General features: G+C 43.8%; 2 protein-coding genes across 7 annotated transcripts in view; one reads left to right on the top strand and one right to left on the bottom strand.

Moving 5' to 3' along the window:
* ApepP (Aminopeptidase P) overlaps positions 1 to 14,696 on the bottom strand; it is a 33,239-nt gene extending 18,543 nt beyond the window's left edge. Inside the window, exons 1-6 of one of the 6 annotated variants that reach the window (XM_077644941.1) lie at positions 14,475 to 14,616; positions 10,367 to 10,926; positions 7,523 to 7,674; positions 6,403 to 6,466; positions 6,161 to 6,265; positions 2,520 to 2,560 (exon numbers count right to left, since the gene is read on the bottom strand). In XM_077644941.1, the coding sequence (XP_077501067.1) occupies positions 2,520 to 2,560; positions 6,161 to 6,265; positions 6,403 to 6,466; positions 7,523 to 7,639 (327 nt within the window). In that variant the 5' untranslated portion in view covers positions 7,640 to 7,674; positions 10,367 to 10,926; positions 14,475 to 14,616. Of the gene's footprint in view, positions 1 to 2,519; positions 2,561 to 6,160; positions 6,266 to 6,402; positions 6,467 to 7,522; positions 7,675 to 10,366; positions 10,927 to 14,474 lie in introns of those variants that run through there. The other 5 variants (XM_077644915.1, XM_077644922.1, XM_077644931.1 and 2 more) reach the window with 5 other exon arrangements.
* A 260-nt stretch (positions 14,697 to 14,956) lies between these two features.
* Positions 14,957 to 17,115, top strand: part of REPTOR (repressed by TOR) — a 56,137-nt gene continuing 53,978 nt past the window's right edge. Inside the window, exon 1 of the mRNA XM_077644874.1 lies at positions 14,957 to 15,194. The gene's annotated coding sequence lies outside the window, so the exon portion shown is untranslated. The remainder of the gene's footprint in view (positions 15,195 to 17,115) is intronic.

The following is a 17,115-nucleotide window of genomic DNA, read 5'->3' as shown; positions in this document are numbered from 1 at the left end:
CGTATCGCACTAAGCACGCTCACCACATGCATGCATGTGCATGTACGAGCGCATACTCTGAGCTGGAATCTGCAGCCGCTCTCAAGGAAGGCCTCTAACAACATCGTAATGTCAGCTGCGCACATAGAATTAACAGCTGAAATATTTTATGAATCCAAACCATGCGATCATAATATGAAGCGATCATTTGTGCTGGTGAGGTTGTGAGATGACAGAGATATCTTACACACACACACAGGCGTGTGCGTGAAAAAAATAAACAAACAACAAGAATTGTGCAAAAGGCGTCATTGCAAATCAGTAGTCAAAAGTAATTCAAACACACACAAAGTGAAGAACAAAGCATGAAGGACAAGTGCAATTAAAAAGCACCGAACTGTACTGAAAGCGCGCTGAAGGTACACGTGCGACAGCTAAAGCAAGAAGCGACCACTCCAGGACTCGCAGAAGTACGAACAGGATACATACGGCCAATCCACATAATCACACACCCCAGAGAGGCAGCAAAAGCCATCGACATGGTTGGCATTGCTCGGAGATGCAGTCTACTGCATTCAGAGGTCTGCTGGCCTGCACTGCAAAATGGCGCTTGTCGACCTCCGCCGCAGGAAGTTACGTCGCATGAATACTCCCTATATTGCCTAACACATTGCTGATGATGACAAACCCATTAAGAGAAATATGTTCAAGAGAGTAATTTCCTAACAAATGGTCACCAATTGTCATTACTTCCATAACTTTTGCCTCATGCCTTTTTCTGTAGCACCATTTGTTACATGTACACTGAATGCCTGGCAGCACATTTTTATGTTGTAATACCTACGGGCACAGTGGGTACTGTGATTGCTGAAGTGCAGTGGCTGTTGACCCCAATTTTTACAGTGAACATGCCAGAAATTCTGCAGTAAAATTCACACGATGTAATCATTGGAAGACATGCAGCCTTCAGATCGCACAAGTGCAACTGTACAATGACTGTTTAGACTGTGCATAGGCATTTTAGTTTAATTTCTCAACTTGCTGGCGTTACTGGAACCAGCTGCCAAACTAAACATCTCTTGATTACAACTGACTGGAGATGGAATGCTGCACCTAGCCCCAACGAAACCAAGTTTTTCAAATTTTCTCTCCAACATTGCACTTACTTATCTGGTAGCACACCTCACACCAGTGTTGTAGGCGTTACCGAAAAAAAGTAACTACCTAAATACATTACTTGTTACGCTAAAAAAAAGAATGCGTTACCACCCTACGTTAGTTACAAAAAAAGGTAACACATTACCGAATAAAGTACCGCATGTTACTTTGCCTTTACTCCATGGCCATAAATTTTAATCAGTGCGTCTGCGATGCAAGAACTCATGATAACAATTTTATAAAGCTCATATTTCACACAAAAGTTCTAGCCCAAACAGCGACTTCACTCGAAATCCTGATTTAATGCGAATACTTTGCACAAATGTGCAGGAGCTAGCTTAGCAGTGGCCTAAGTTGCCTGTAGAGTTACATGCGATGGCTTGTAACTCCGTGGCACATGGTGAAGCCATTTTCTGAATGTGATATTAAACAGAAAACGACACTTCGTCATCAATTCCAGCTTCACAAAGAAAACATCGCTGAAGTCTAAACAAATTTACAGTAATTCAGAAAAATGTGATGCTCCAAAATGCTCGGCTTGCTTCCACTCTTTTGAAAATTGTGTGTGGGTAGTTTGGGAAGGGGAGGTAGATGAAGGCAAGAGTGTGAATGCATGTTCGTGCATGTGTTTCGTGCTTTATGGGTGTTCTGTCTTTTTCTTTTAGTTGGGTGCGTCGTCACGGGCAGGTGTTTTCTGGCATGCGTGCAAGCCGCAACAAGGGCCGTAGGGAGTACCTGTACGTTTTGTTTGTTTGCAACATCACTTTAGGTGCTCTGCGATTTTTTTTCTCTCAAAAAGGGGGCGGAGGGGAGGAAAACTGGAATAAAAGTAACTAGTAACGTGACACTTCACGTTACCGAAAAATGTTAACGTAAATATGTTACCAGTTACAGTTCTGGAATGGTAACGAGTACATTACTAAGTTACCGAAAAATGTAATGCATTACCGGTAACGCCGTTACTTGTGAACGCGTTACCGCCAACACTGCTTCACACATAGTCCTATTAAATGTTTAAATGTCCACTAAAAGACCTGATCACAATCTGACCGCTACAATACCAAAGAAAGCTGAAAAAAAAAAAAAAAGACATGGATGCATGCAGCTGCAGCAAGGGTACACATCACAAAAATGGCATTTTGAGAGTTAGCACGTTAACTTACTAACATGCTAACACTCAGAATACCTTGCACAGGCATCTTTTTACACTGTGGTCACAACCAACCATGCCATGTTTTCTACAGTATTGGCTAAGCACATGTTCTTGGACATATCAAGAGTAGCCAAGCAAGACTAAACAGGCAGTGTATCTTTGTGCCATCCAACTCAATAAAGTCATAAGCCCAAACCAAACCATGAAATGAAATTCAAACTGAATCTACCTTGCAGAGCCACTCTCCCTGAGATGGTGTTCCTGGTATGCCTGCGAAAATGGGGGAGAGGAATAAATGACACAAGCATACACTTAACTGCCTCTAAGCCTGTAACTAAATGCAAGTGTGGAGCATGATAATGGCACAGGCTGCTTCCAGTCATATTCCATCATGTAACTAATGGCTATAGTTAAGGCCCCTAACTTTCTGTGTGCAAAAATTTTAAATTCAGTGAATTGAGAATAAAGAATCCATGGAATCCCGCAGGAATCCTCAAACAGTGCTTCAAAACACACCTCGCTTTATAGTCTAAATCAAGGTACAAATACAGTGTAAATTTTTTTTCCCCCAGCTTTTCAAGGTAGCTAAAGCACCAGGCTCTGAAAGCTACCAGTGAAAGCTAGCTCTTTTTACTGACCTAGGGGCAAAATGCACAGTAAGCAAGTGCCAAGGCGAAGGTGGCTATAGATATGGAAAGAAGCCAGTGCGGGTTGCTGAGAACGAGAAGGCACTGAAAGAGCTGTGTAGAGTAGGGATAGCTATAAACGGCAAATGACACAGGACTGGGCAGCTCGAAACACTCAGTAGTGGGGGCATGACAGTGATAGTGGCTGCTGCTGCGTGGGAGGCTGTGTGCATTAAAGTATTGGAGACTTTGGTTCACCTTGTTGTGGCACGCGTATCTCAAGCACTGCCTCTTAAATTTCAACAATGTATCTTAGTGTGCCGTCTGCACTTCTTTGGAGGACCCTCAGCCTATGGTTGGCATAATACTTTGAGATTGCATTATAACTGTAATAATATACTGATTCTCCCGAGTTCTCAAACTTCAACCTCACGTTATGTTCACACAATAAGGTAAAATAGTCGTTTTTCCATCACACCGCCGCTTCCACTGATGTCCATAACAGCAATGGCATAAAAAAAATATGCGCAACTGCCAACAAACAGTTCCTTGAAAAATGCTTAAATCCGCGATTTTTTCAAGGTACAGTAGAATCACAAGAAACTGGGGGCCTGAGCTACAGCTGTGCATATGCTACCTGCACATTGGCAACGATTAAAGGTTTGGTTTTGGTTTTAAAGGATTTAAGATCCAAAAACGACACAGGCTATGAGGGATGCTGTAGTTGAGGGCTCTGGATAATTTTCGACCACTTGGAGTTAATTGCACAATACACCAGCCTCTAGCATTTCGCGTCTATCGAAATGTGACCGCTGTGGCTCGGATCAAACCCGCATCTTTTGGGCCAACAGCCGAGCACCATAACCACTCCACCACTGCAGCTGCTCTATTGATGATTAATGGTAACTGATGATTAACAGAGCTCTGAAACATCCTTTGCTGACAGTGCAGTTGCTTTGTCTCTCCAGTTTCCCTCTTCTCTCAGCACTGCTAGCATGCTGGAAACTACAAGGTCAGTGGATGTAGCCAGTGGCAAGTCGTACATAAACATACGTCTGCTCTATCTTGTATGTTTGAAGACAAGGTTGTAAACCAGTTTCCCTCTTTTTCAGTATATGGCAGTGTCCTTTTTTTTTACGCAACAAAAGCAATCCTGACAGAAAAGAAACTACAAACGCAAGCCAGAGGTTGATAAGGCATGCAAGTATGGGGTCAGAAAGAGGGCCCCTCAAACAGCACCCTTCTACAGACCTTAATCGCTCACAAAAGGATAGTCACACAGCACTGCCCAATCAAGAGAGTGTAAACTATAAATATTCCCTCTTGCATTCATTGCAGGGCACACCAAAACTGGTCCCATCACGTCACTGCTACGTGCCATTTTAGTCACTGATTTTTACAGCAGTAAAAAAAAAAGAAGCAAGTTATACTAAGCTAGATATTACAAGTTACACACTAGACAACAGACATAAAGCTCTCAATCGATACCCATGCCAACTGCATTTCTTACAACTTTAAAGCACTAGTAACATTTGAGGCTCAGTGCTGAGTGGTTATATCCTCGTTATTTTCATTACACTATCTCAGAAAAGAAATTTTTTGTTCCAAAAAGAAGACAGGGGAGGGGAAGGGGGGGGAAACACTTGTTTAATGTAATATAAAGCATCCCAACTAAGGACAAATTCTTTCTTATGGCAAGGGGGAACCATTGCAGTTGCAACCAATGCAAAAACGAAAACACTGGGTGCACTTTTATAGGGACTCCTCTGCAACTGCACAAATGTACAGCAGCAAATCAACATACTTCAGGGGTGCCGTAGCTTTCACGAAAAATTTCTCTATTCCTTGATGTCTTCACAAGAAATCTTTGAGTCCATAAGAAATAATTTTATGACTACTCTCACAAATTATCATGTAATAACCAAAAAATGTTAGATCTCAAAATTTGTTGTCAAATACATTTTCTTTTCCTCTGAATCTGGTGAAAAGGCTGCAGAGTTAAGAAAATGCAGCAGAAGACTGGTTCAACATTCATTGTATTCCTAGCAGCATGCTACAGGTCAAGACAATCTTAGAATTTCTTCTTTGCAAAGCACAAATTCTGGTTTTGAATGTTTGTGATGTAGTGTCTGCTGACATATCTAGAATGAGAAGGAAATTTCATACAATAAATTTAGAATTCATAAATTTGAAAAAAGAAAAGAATATGTTGACCTGCACTATCATCCTAGGAGTGCAACATAACAAATGGGATCAAACTGCTATTCCAGAGCAACCTCTCGCAACCAATCATAAATTTGTGTGCCACCTGCTATGGTGCGCAGTTTGCTCACAATCTGGTGGGCAGGTTGTGATGACACCGCAAGGTTACAAGATATGGTGGCCCACCTGCCTCTGAGTATTTTTGGGTATTTTGGGGTAATATCTGGGTATTATTTGTGGATTTTTCGCTCACGGTCACTGCCATAAACGCCACCGCCAGATTTTCTGCGACATGAGCTCCTTAACGGTGTCGCATTAATTATTCACGATCCCACCATAATACATCCCAACTTTTTTTCATTAAAGTAGCCAAATTCCTCAAAAGTGTAGACAGAAAGAGAGATAGAAAAAAAAGACCGTGCTTTCAATTTGACTAACAGCACAACTACTTTCCATCTTACTCCTCGCATGGTAGCCAATATTCTATACACAAGATAAGCAGCCTCTAAGCCCAGCCATTCTGGGTCAAGCATTTCACATACTTTACTTGCGAGCTGGTACAATGCATGCTTTATTTACAAGAGCCGTGAAACACTTCGGAACTCTCTGAATAAACCTACCCACTTGTTATGTAATAAGCTAATGAACATCTGGGCCAAACACCGCTGTTTTACGTGTAGTAAAGGATCTACAACCCTACTCTTAAGGCTGCTTGCCACCTCCTGCTGTTCTTTGTGCTTCTCACACATAAAAATGGACAGATGGGAGCTATATTAGCTATGTTCCTTTACTGTCACGAACAGCAGGTGAACTCTGTACAATAACATAATCGTACAACAAACTGTGCATAATTCTAATACACAGGTGCAGCTATGTCAAACTGTCACAGGTCCAGCAGTCTGTTCCAAATAAATGAATACAGAGAAATAAATTCCCAAGCTGCATAACACTGCAGCAACAAAACATGGCGATTCTGTGAAGAAAAGACAATGCACATGTGAAAGCAATAGCCATGCACACAGAAACAAACCACCATACCCACCATCTTTCATGAGGACCCAATTGGAGTCCAGCTGCTGTTCTGCTTGCAGGAAATATCGACCGTCGGTCCAGAGTGCGGCATGATCCTCGGTTACAATAGCTGTGCCTGTACACCAAGCAGAACCTTTTTACATCTAAGCACTGCTTACCAGCTACTTAATCATGTCTAAGGGCAGAAGAAATAAGCTAAAACCCCCCGCCGTAACTTACACATGCCAGACAATGCAAGCTGCAAAAACCTACCAGCACTTCCAGTAAATCCAGTGAGAAAAGCTCTTCGTTTATCACAAGGTGCAATGTATTCACTCTGAAAACAGAACAATGAAGCGAACGAAGCGTCAAAAAAGCACCACCACTATTCAATATAACTAAGCTGTGCCACAGGTTACATTTCAATGCCATAATAAGCTAGTTACGGTGCATCATGGAACGAAAATGTGGGTGGGCCATCAAACTTGGTTCAGCAAAATTGGCTGAGTCTGCTCAATAAGCCTCAAGATTCGTTTCTGCTTTTAAAAAAGACAAACTGGAAGAGGCTAAAAAATTGTTTTGCGCCTCAAGTAAATACTCCTTTGCTGCACCTGCAAACATAGTACAGGCGTGTCACGTTCCCAAGAAGATGCTGAAGCAGGAATTGTACCCTCAGTGCGCCAGACTCGCTTGAGAAACACTGCACAAGAATGCCAAAACTAATGTCCCTCTGCCCATAATTCAAGACTGAAGCTCGCTTGGCATCTCGAGTATTAGTCCTAATGCAGCACTTATCCTCACAAGTCACATCGTGCGTGAGCACCAAACCCAAGAGCAACACCATCTCTGTAGTGCTGCTCTTGATGCTAGGTGTATGTGGCTGGATGGACAAACAGCTTTTGAGACACATCAAGGGGCACATGTACAGGCGAAGCAGCGTACAAAAACAAATTAGCCCTGTTCACCTGATGGTCATATATCTGTAATAATTTGCAGTGCACTGCCACACCAAAGAGCAGATTCCAAGTTACTAAACTACTCATAAGCCATAATGAGGCCAAATGCAGGAGCAATTCATGAACAGTGCAACAGCAATGGCAAAGTACGGGCAACGTTACCAAGACACCACAGCGACAGATGAGAAGTCAAAAAGACAAGCTGCACTGTAAGAACAGTGCAACTTACTTGAAAAGACAACTTTTGAAGCGTCAGAAAAGAGAGCAAAGCTGAAAATAGCCTTTTGTTATTTTCTGCATTGAAAAGCTCTGTTACAAACAACAAACACTATGAAATGCACACACGTTTAGTCGCAGTACCTGACCTTGCAATGGCACGTTCACACACAAGTGCTTTCTAAAGATATTTCAAAAGAATGTACTTCATGGTAGCAAACCTGATGGGCATCTCCAGATGGTACTATGTAGGCCTGAATCGTTTCGCTGACGTAAGTCGTATTTTTCATGAGCGCTCGCAGGCGTTTGAGCAAGGTTCCCGTGTTTCGTAATGCCATGTCTAGTGGTTCCGAGGTGGAGGGCTCATCCGCTGCTGCAAAAGCAAGGAGGTAAAGAAAGAAACCTAAAACCTTGATCACACCGCAAGAGAAGGCAACTGCAACACGACAGTTCTACACTGACAGGATATGGAAAGGGTAGTCAATCGCACACATACACGTGCGCATCAATACTGTAACATCAAAGTGAACTCCCTTTCTAGAGCTACGTTGGCACAAAATGCAAAAAAAAAAGCACGCACACACACACATACGAACATCCCAGCAGTAGCACACAATTCAAATCAGTACAAGCAAAACATTCTGTATAAACTAGTGTATGTGTGTGTGTGCACGTGTGTGAATACGTGAAGGAAGCCAATAGTGTGTGTGTGTGTGTATATATATATATATATATATATATATATATATATATATATATCCTCGTCAGACCCGAGCAAAACTTCGGCAAGTCAGCGTTAATCCAAATATATATATGAAGCCTCAGAAGTCTCGAGAATGTGCACACAAAATCTGGGAGCCGTAGCTTCAACCGTTCTTTCCTTTGCGAGTTCTTTCCATACTTTCTGCTAAGGGCCTCTAGGTCTAGATAGAAAAGCAAAAACGTTTTATGGCATATATTTAGTGAAATACACATGCAACAGCCTATGTCTTTACATCAAGAATAAGAATAAATCTAATGGAAAAGCACGTGCAACTTGGTAATTGTTCGGCCGCTGGGCGCAGAAATTTCGCTTAGAAAAATCAAACTTGGGAGGCTACCGAGAGCTCGCCAATCGTTTCAGAAACACTTGTTAAAAAGAATACGTGGTAGCACAGCGAGTCCTCCCCGACTTCCATTTGCACATAGGCGGACAGAGTGATGCATTTTTTAAGGATCCCATAAAAGAAAAATGACCATTATGATGTATGCGGGGTCCGACGAGGATATAGTCACGAAAGCAGGTTCCGTGGTTTTAAAGATAGTCTTGAAGATCGGACCCCAGTCGAAATGTCAGCAATAAATGTCTTCGAGAAGTGCCTACTTTATTCAACCAATCAACAACCCGCCCCTTACACACTGGTTTCACTGATTGTTGGCTTCCTTCGTGTGTGTGTGTGTGTATTGTTTGCATTGTAATAGTGTTCTTTTTTCTACCAACCTTTGTTTTTTGTTGTGAAAAAGTTTCTTCTCTGTCCTCCACCCTTAAACGGCCTTTACCGGCCAACAGTATAAAAAATTCATGCAAGCACACTGCTCAAAAATCTGCTAAGACCTATCAAAAAGTACTAAAAACTTGGTGAAAATATTGTGCAACAAAGGCTGTCCAAGATAAAGAAGCCTGCCAAAATACTGTATGATGGCATGTTTCATTATTTAGGACTTTAGTCTGCCATGGTACACTGGAGAAGTAACTACCATCAAGTAAACAATGTAAAACTAAGCTCTCAAACCTGCTCCTCACACACACAGAAGAAGGGAACTCAACAGCATCCACTTCTTGCACTGCAACACTAAAATCAACTACATGGATGCAACATGCACAGGTACCAACAAAATAACGAAAATACAACACAGATAAAGTCACAAGTACAGAAATACAATCAGGCATTTCAGTCCACTAGGCTTGAAACCAATGAAAGGGCAAGCACAATGTCACCATATCACAAGCAAAAAAACTTCACACCTAAAACCAGACCGACACAACCACAGCCAAAAAAAAAAAAAATGCTCATTAAGTTGCCGAGAAATTTCAGGTTCAGCAATACTTAACAGAGTGCACACATCTTTTTATAATAGCACGTTATAATAAACTGCAATAACACAAAAGAAGAACATTATCAATATTTAAAGCCTTCACTCCAATCTAGGTCGAATTTCTTTGAAGGCAACAGTTCAGATATTATGCTTTCCTATTTTCTGCAACAGGCTTTCAAAACAACTTTTATGAAACATGCAAAATACTGTCGCCACCATCAAGCAAAACCTCTATCGCAGCACAGTGAACTTCTGTAAGTCCTTCTGAAAGCTGGCTACCTTGTTTTTCAACATTTTGAAAGCATTCCCACAGAAAGACACAGCACTGAATCTCCGAACATGAAGCTTGCAAGGAGTGCTCATCCAAAAATGACCTTCACTAACAGCTGACAAAAAAGCAAATACTGAAGCCTTAGCAAACGAAAGCCACAGCATTCCCCTTTTCACTGGGCTATGGTCAGATATTCTCAACAAAACCGATTAATTTTCGTGTTAATCTATTTTCAAGTGCATAACTAGCTTCACTAAAATAAGCATGAATATTTCACATACCAAGCAAATCTTTCTACAAAGCACCATCACAAATTTCTCTACTACAAATTAGCATAAACTGCAAAATTACAAATTTGCCCTCCAAAAATAACTGCTATGAGTTCATTTTTTAAAAAAAGAAGATTATACGCTATGTACATGCAACAATATGCCACACATTTTGGAAATTCTCTAAAAGCTGTTATAATTGTGTAGTCAAATTTGGCAATGTATATAGTTTTCTGAATAGCAACCTAAATGCATGCAGAACACGCACAGGCCAACAACAGTGTTTCACAACACTGAAACAATAACAACAAGGCAGAAAAAAAAAAACTACATTTAAATAAGAACCCTCTGAATACAAAGGTGGCAGCGATACTGCTGCAAGCACCACTATGGAACCCAACACACGTGACCGCACTGCGGCCAACTGCAGGCCTTATGGGGACACGTACACTGGCAAGAGGCGTGCAAGCGGCGCAGCACTGGCAGGCGAGGACGACTAGGGGAGCGGTGGCATTCCACGACATGCAACTAGGGCAGGCAGCAGGCGGCAGCAGACGTACTGTTGGCGTATAGCCAATTGTCTTCTGGACGGAAGTCGCGAAGCTGGAGCAGGGAGGGCACAAGCTGGTGGCGGGGCTTGCAGACGGTGCCCTTAAAGCTGGGGAATGTGGGCATGGCCAGGGCTGCCACCTGGTGGCTAGAGGCCAGGTATTTGAGCGTCTCCGTGAACAGGGTGGGCAGGGTGGTGGCGTCGTCCTGGGCGCGCAGTTTCAAGTCCGACACCACCTGGTCCACCTTGTTCCGCCAGGCGTCCGGAGGGTGGTTGTGCTTGTTGTTGGCCTTCTTTATGCGGCTGTAGACAGTGACGGCCCGACCGGGGCATTGCCGGTCCCGAGCGCAGCGCCAGTACACCGTGCCCTCCTTGCCGTCGCGCACCTTGTTGTAGCGGTGCCCCTCGTACAGCAGCGCTATGCCCCCCCGCTGGGTGGCCACGTACTGGCACTCCATGCTGCAAGCGGCCCCACCTCAGTGCACCCTGCCACCACCCACACAGTGTGCACCAATAAAAACAAATCTAAACCCCACACAACCAGCCCACAGGCTCACCTGTGGTAAGACAAGACTAATTCATGGTGGCTACAACACACACGTTTCCCAAACAGCCAAGGCACCAGTGTCTACGACAGTTTGGTGCCTGCTCTCAGCTGTACTTTCCCTTCAACATGTGCAAAATGGACCACCACTGTTGACGTGTTACCCCAAGGCTTTCCCAGGGAGGGTGATGCTCCTCAGCTCTTGCCCAGCAGAAGCACCAGTTCTTGCCCAGAAAAAGCAGCACTGCTGGCATGCACGTTACCAAGCACTATCCAGATGGCACACCAAGCCTCTTGTTCAACATCACATTAGTAGTACTTGGCCACGTGTGACATTTTACATTAGTGAAGATGCCAGCAGGTGCACTTATTAATAAGCAAGCCCTACATCGGAAAACTCAGAATGACACCAAAATTTCACCACTATTTAGTTTACTTTTGAGGGGCAAATACCTCAACAATGAGAAGTGATTAGCACAGCTCAAGACAGGTGATCTGAATCAATCCCTTTGGCACCTGTGAGATGACACTCCTGCCCCCTATAAATTAATGCACAGTAGCCATCTGCACGAGTCAATAATCAAAGGACACTTGTTTTTTAGTCAAAGCCTCAATGCCATACTTGCAGGACTAAAAAACCTCAGTATTTTTGAATTAGGTAGGATATGACACATTATTTACACATGAAGTTATTTTAATTATTTGTCCACATTTTGAAAAGCTTGAGGAAATGTCCACTTTTGCATACAAGATGCATGAAGCGCGATGCAAGGGACTATGGGCACCTCATTTTAGTTTCATGTTTTCTCCTCTGTAATGGTGCACAACACATTAGAATACATGAAACACAATGTGATATTTGCCTACAACCACTAAACAATTCATAATTTCATCTCTCATGCTGTTTCGATTTCCATCAACCAAACAATGGCTGCGACTAGTAAGCTGTGTTTAGGTCACATCAAGCCCAAAAAACAAAAACTTCCAATATAGCCACTGATACATTGTTTGTTATCATTCCAGCACGTAAACCAGACTAGCTTAAGCATTGCAGTGAATTAAAACAAAGTATCAGTGATTATACTGCAGTTTCTTTCATGCTTCACATGACCTATACAAACGTTATGCGTCACAACCATCATTCATACATTGAAACCGAAACTGAGACAGCATCAAGAAGAAATTAAATTATAAATTATTTAGTAGTCACAGGGGAATACCATGGGGATTTACGTACATGAATGTCTAACGCATCACTGAAGGAAGAAAGCATGCAAGCCAAAATTCGGTATTTATACTCCTTTAAGATATGCAATTGTGCAAATTGAGAACTTATTTTTTGAACACCCGCTAGGACTGACTCACATCAGCAGGTAAAAATTGCCCCCAAAAAGCTTAATCTTTAAAAATCAATTATAGCCTTAAAAAATCTTGCTGCATTTTGGGCATTCTTCTCAAACCTCATCCACATAAAACTGAATTTCAAGTCTCTTTCACATCAGCAACAGCTTCCAGTCAAAGCTAAACATATTATGAGATGGTCTCAATGAAGGACTCAGTCACTATGCATATGTCAGGCATCAATGGAATGTTGCGTACTCCTCCCTTAACAGTGCTGCACACATGCGGGCTGTTCAGCTGACCTTCTCTTCACAAACTGTTGCATATCGATCCATTCATTACATTTGACTGAACTGCTTGTATCGTGTTACTGCTTTCCTTGATGCCAATGCAAACTATTAAAAAAAAATGACAGCTAAGTCATACATATTATATGTACTGTATGACATTAAGTGTAAAAACTTATTACTCCACAAGACTTATTTATACAACACGAAAGGCAGTACAATTGAGCTCCATTAAGAAAAAACACACCATTGACAAAAACCAAAAATTTATGCACAGACAACAGCATTTAGTGTAATCAAGGCCACCATGTTTACCGAAGTGAATTATAAATAGGCAATCCATCACTGAGGGTAAGACCATGCTCTGGCTGTGATGAGCAGTGGTTAGCAAAGAAACGTTTGGGATTGTTTCCTTACATCACGACAGGCTAACAAATTCTGCTCACTTGAGGCGCCATTACATTACTTCAGTTACAAAACAAAGTAGCAACCAAATGAAATTCAACAAAGACTGAAGTAAAATAGGACCTCGGGATAATCTTTAGGGCAAATTAAGTACATGGAGTACATCGACGAATATTTCTTGCAACACCAAATGCATCGCGGACTTTAGTTGAAGTAATTCCTGTAACGAAAAATAAGTAGCGCTGGATCCCAAACAAAGGCATGCGTACTTATGTAACAAGGCGTAAATACGCACACACAAACACGCTGTTATCATTACAACGCCTAAAAACAGCGCGCTAAGAGCACAATTAATCTACCTTCCCATGAAACTAGCTAACAAAGCTATAATATAGCTATTGACAGACGACCTTTTTCGACAAACTAAGCGGAGCATCCGCGCAACGGATTCGAAGCACACTCGTTCTGGCGAAACAAACGGAACACTTGCTAGTCTGGCCGCTCATCTTAAAACCAGAAAAAACAAAACGCAGTATGCATTTTATTCGGTTTCCGATTTTCTCAATGTTACGCCGCACCTCTCATGCCCATCCGCCGGAGCGAACTCCTCCGAGCGGGCAAAATGATGCGGAAGAGGAGAGAGCAACCTGAGCGGAGAGGAAAAAAAAAAGACGCGGTGAAGAGAGGGAAAATAAAATGCACTCCGGAGGCTCCGGCCCCACTCAACCCTTTCAGCAACTGCTCTTTACCCCTTTGCGTACGAGCCAAAGTGGCAAAAGTTACGCAGAGTTTACGGAATGCGATTTGCGGGCCAAACGGACTCCGAGCGAACGCAACAGGAACTTCCGAAAGCCGGGAAGCCAACGAATCGGCCACCGACGCCCGATAGATGCGCTAGAGCACAGCCAAAAGGGAAGGGGTCAAAGCACAGACGGGGTACCGGTGGCCACTCCAGGGCGCCTGACCACACACAGGCCCTAGAATCGCAACCGAAGCCGGGTCCATGACCCGGAAAAACTAACGCCAAGACGAGCAAGAACAACCAAAGACGCCGATTATTTGCGACAATCAATAGACCGGGTTGCCTACATGATGCGGCGATGTGACGCTTCCTTAACCCTACGCTCACTAATTTCCATAGTCCCGCGTAGTCCACATGTTCGGGCCAAAAACCAGGGACACAAACGTCCCGCAAGACGACTCAGGTTTTCTGGAGTTCAGATGTTAATTCTTGAGGATTAGGCCTAACTAACCCCATCAGCCATACTGAAAATTTTACTTATGGACGACCGAAACGGACTTGTCAAATGATTTCTACTTTTCAATTACTGCACGCAAGTCTACAAATGAGCTCATTAAGCGAAACGACTCGCTCTGCACGATCAACATGCGACAAAACAGTACTGAGAAGACGAATAAAAATCAATCACCTTTCCGGAGTGAAGAGTCAACCAAGAGGGAGGATGTTTAACAGAAACAAGATGAATAGGGTTATTATTGACGGGTAGGGTTCTTAGAGTAACGCATTTTCTTTTGTTGCCCGTTTCCGCCCCGCCTCACCAGGTGGCGAAGAATTTTTTAGTGGTTTCCTGAAGCGCCGCTAGATGACTCTAACCTCATGAAGGTGACCTCACGTGTTCATACCAAAACACTTTACGTCATGTCATGACGTCACGACTGCTGTAGCGCATTGTTTACAAAAGTTGTGCACAAATATTTTGCTAAAGCTCTATTCCCAGAACATTTAGCTTTTCCTGAAAGGTAAAACTCGCAGAAATCTATTATAAGAGAGGCAAATTATTTAGTACGCAGCGTATTACAAGTCTCAGCAGGCTCACAACCCTACTCGGATGACTCCATATTCTCTCAAGGTTCTCCCGCAAAGGTGGAGCAATTCCTGGAACCGAGGGCTCCCATTGGCTGAGCTGCGTCGATTTGGAAAGTAGTCATGTGATTGCTCTGAGCTACAGAACCAAAACAAATCTCGACCGAGTGGAAACTAATTCGAAATACGGTGTGTTTTTTGAACAAATTGGTATTGCGAGTGGCACCAACAGTGACCAGAAGCTACACGAAGTTCGTCCGAGCGCAATCGACTGACTGCCACGAGTTTTTTGTGAAGGAAATTGGAAGATCTTGGGTGGACTACCGTGAGTGTTCCTGTGCATATCACTGCTTGTATTTTGCATCGTGCCGTCGTTAATGCGATGTGTCATGCGATCACTTATGTTCCACAACAGGACTTGGACTAAGATATAGCGTATTTTTGACTGCGCCAGTGTTTTTGATGCTGCTATCATCTGTTGCTGCTTTGGGTTCTGTCATGTCTGCTCCGATTGTAACGAAAGGCTTACCGTCATTGGCAGAATGTGCTCTCGGCACGAATGTTGCGTAAAGTGACTCGCGCTCGTCTTTCATCTGTGCAGTTCGTGTTGTCAGCAATTAAATCATTATTAAGGCTTGGGTAAGCGTGTGGCTTAGCTTTCCGTGTGATCGGTGCATGATGACACAAAATGCAGAACACTGAGCATCCGCTAGAAGTTTCTCGAATGTGCTGGTTTCAGGTGTCGCTAGGTAGTACACTAGGCGCGCGGAATAGCCGTCATCGCGGCTTCCTCAACGATAAACGCCATTGAGTAATTGTATTCTGCTTGAAACATTGTATGTGTGTACAGTGTAGCCACCTTGAGCGTAGGTGGCCTGTTCGCCCTTGTTTTGCTTTTTCCGCGGTGCTCTCTCGCTTCATTTGTGCTTTTTCTTTTCACCCCTCGCGTTCTTTCGCGCTATTGTTCGTCCTGATCTGCCGTCACGTTTTCCCGAGGCTTAACCGAGGGGCTGTGTGGCACTTCCTGCAATAGAGCGAGTGCCAGCGTTTGGCGATCGTGTGTTGTAACCACGCATGGCGTCCACGAGGGGCTTTTCCTAAGGACTCGTGGATCAACATCCTTTCTGCCTACATCACAATCCGCCTTGAAGGTCAGCTGCTCTCCAAGGACGGCCCCATTTATTTCCTCCTACCTGGCGCTGCCGGGTGCGCCAAGTGAGCGCGCGGAGACTGCGGCCGCCGAGGATTCCGGTGGCGCCGATTGCCAAGGCTGCGCGCACGATTATGCGCGTTCCCCACGAGGCCTTGGCTTTGGCCCTGCACTTGATATGTCCAAGGCGCGCGGTGGATATGATGCCGTCTGCCAGCCGCCCTGTCGGAGAGCTTTTGCGGGAAAGGCGGGGCGAGCCACGTTGGGCCGCTCTGTCGCCCTGCGTGGTTACGCTCGGCTTTCACCGTGACGAAAGCCTGCAATTAATAGGCTGGGAGTAGCCTGGACCCTCTTCTCACGTACGCGCGAATGCAAGGGTGTAAGCGCTTGGGGGATGCCGTGCTAACCGAGAAAGCGGAAGGGAGTCGTCGCCAAACAGAAACATAGCTCAAGGACGGATTGCGCAACGAGGATCCGGCTGGTGCTGGACTGGCGCGTGTTTGGAGCGCGCGCTTGTGACCGTTTTTTTTTTCTTCTTTGTAATGTGCTTTCCATAACTTACGAAGACAAGCGCGTTTTATTTTGTTCTCGTTTGGGCGAGTTTCGAGCTAGACGTCGCAGATTTGCCAGAGTGAATGGGAGACTACACTTGCCCCAGTTCACGCCGTCTCCAGTTATCTGCGAGTTCAGTGACATGCACGGTATGCCGCGCCTGGTCTGAGCTAGCGGGTGAAACTTCCTGCGAAACCGAATCCATTTAGGTCACTGTCCTCATGGGACGCTCATTGAACTTTATGGTTCCGGTTACAGTATTCGATGTTTCCGTGATAGACGGTCTGTAGCCAGTAACTTTTTGTGCAGAAATATTAATGGCGAGTTGTATTATTGTAGAATGTCAGTGTTAATTACGTCAAATATTAACACATTCTGCCACTTCATTGGCACGTGTCAAAAGCCACATGATGTTGCGAGAAGCTTGTCTCTCGATAAATAATGCAGCATCTATCAAATGGCAGTGTACGTCTCATGCTAATCGCGCGTCGCTTTGCCGCGAGTACAACGTGGCTATATATCTGTTAAATTACTTTTTCATTTC

The sequence above is a fragment of the Amblyomma americanum genome, chromosome 1 (genome assembly GCF_052857255.1).
Source record: "Amblyomma americanum isolate KBUSLIRL-KWMA chromosome 1, ASM5285725v1, whole genome shotgun sequence".
Classification (NCBI taxonomy): Eukaryota; Metazoa; Arthropoda; class Arachnida; order Ixodida; family Ixodidae; genus Amblyomma; species Amblyomma americanum.
This window is presented reverse-complemented; position numbering and strand designations above follow the sequence as displayed.